Here is a 1,219-nt window from a genome sequence, read left to right on the forward strand (position 1 = left end):
TTTAAAAGCACTAATATATAAAATTAGCATATTAAGGACTATTCAAGCAGAAATGTTAGAGTCCAGAGTACAAAACATGGAGGTGATTTTTCTCTTTTGGTCACAGAAGTAAAGCAAGTTGAAGGTCCTTAAATATTTTGGTCCTATAAGAGCCCAAAGTAACGTTGGACAGAGGAGCAAACAGCCTAAAAAAATCAAACATTTTTTTGGATTCAAATAAACTCTTATGGAGACAATTGACATTTTTTCTTTCTCTGACGTAATCAGCAACTTCTTCTTTTGTTTTTTTTTTTAACAGACAAGCCCACAAACACACACTAGTCATTCATCTCCTCCTGTTGGTCCCAGACATCTACATTATCAGCAGGGATGCTTTTGATTTGATTTCTCTCCCCCCTCCGTTCCCTCTTCCTGTCCTCTTTCTCCAAACAACTCCTTCGCTCCGTCACTCCCTTTTCGCTCTCCCTTTCTTCTGCCTCTTCCCGTTCTCCTCCACTTCCTCGGCGTTGCTGTGGCCGTTAGTCAGAGAGGTGCCATTGGAGACGGGTTTGCCGCCCTTCTGCACTGCAGGTTTGCGCCTGTATGCGTGGTAGTAGAAGTTGGCGAAGAGGATGATGAAGGTGACAGCGTAGCCGATCAGAGCCCACTGCATCCAGCAAGGGAACGGACAGCCGGTGTAGAGGGAGTAGCCAGCGTGGCCGATGGTCACGTGGAACTGGATCTGTTTAAACAAAAAATATTAATATTCTAACACTATAAACAGCAATACAAAGATGACTAATGTTGGGAGATTACATAGTTTGATATCTTCAAGGAACAAAAAAAAAGAATTTTATAATGCAAAGCAAAGATTTCATATTTTACATCAATAAAACAACAATTTCAAATAGTTTTTTCTTTTTTATGTGTAAACTATTATTACAAATGTATACATACATTTACCTGACAGCTTTTAAACCCATGTACCTAGTCATATATGGATTAATATATGAAATGTGCTTTTTTTTTAAGTGTTTGAGCTATCTTTACACTACTTCACTCTTTCAAATGTACCACTTTAACCCCCAAAGTCATAAATTACAACTTGAAATTCAGTTTTTTTATGATGATGGCATATTTTTTTTTGGATGCCATTGGACAAAAGTTTAAGGTGTAAGCATACCGCCAGCAGCCAAAAGCTTGTATTTAAAAGCAAATATATATATAGCATATATATATA

The 1,219-nt window shown here is 37.6% G+C and overlaps 1 protein-coding gene across 1 annotated transcript in view; it reads right to left on the reverse strand.

Moving 5' to 3' along the window:
• Positions 1-277: 277 nt before the first annotated feature.
• The window catches only part of elovl4b (ELOVL fatty acid elongase 4b), a 5,508-nt gene continuing 4,566 nt past the window's right edge, over positions 278-1,219 (reverse strand). Inside the window, exon 7 of the mRNA XM_024260041.2 lies at positions 278-721. Within this exon, the coding sequence (XP_024115809.1) occupies positions 446-721 (276 nt within the window). The 3' untranslated portion in view covers positions 278-445. The remainder of the gene's footprint in view (positions 722-1,219) is intronic.

Source organism: Oryzias melastigma, linkage group LG24 (genome assembly GCF_002922805.2).
Source record: "Oryzias melastigma strain HK-1 linkage group LG24, ASM292280v2, whole genome shotgun sequence".
Classification (NCBI taxonomy): domain Eukaryota; kingdom Metazoa; phylum Chordata; class Actinopteri; order Beloniformes; family Adrianichthyidae; genus Oryzias; species Oryzias melastigma.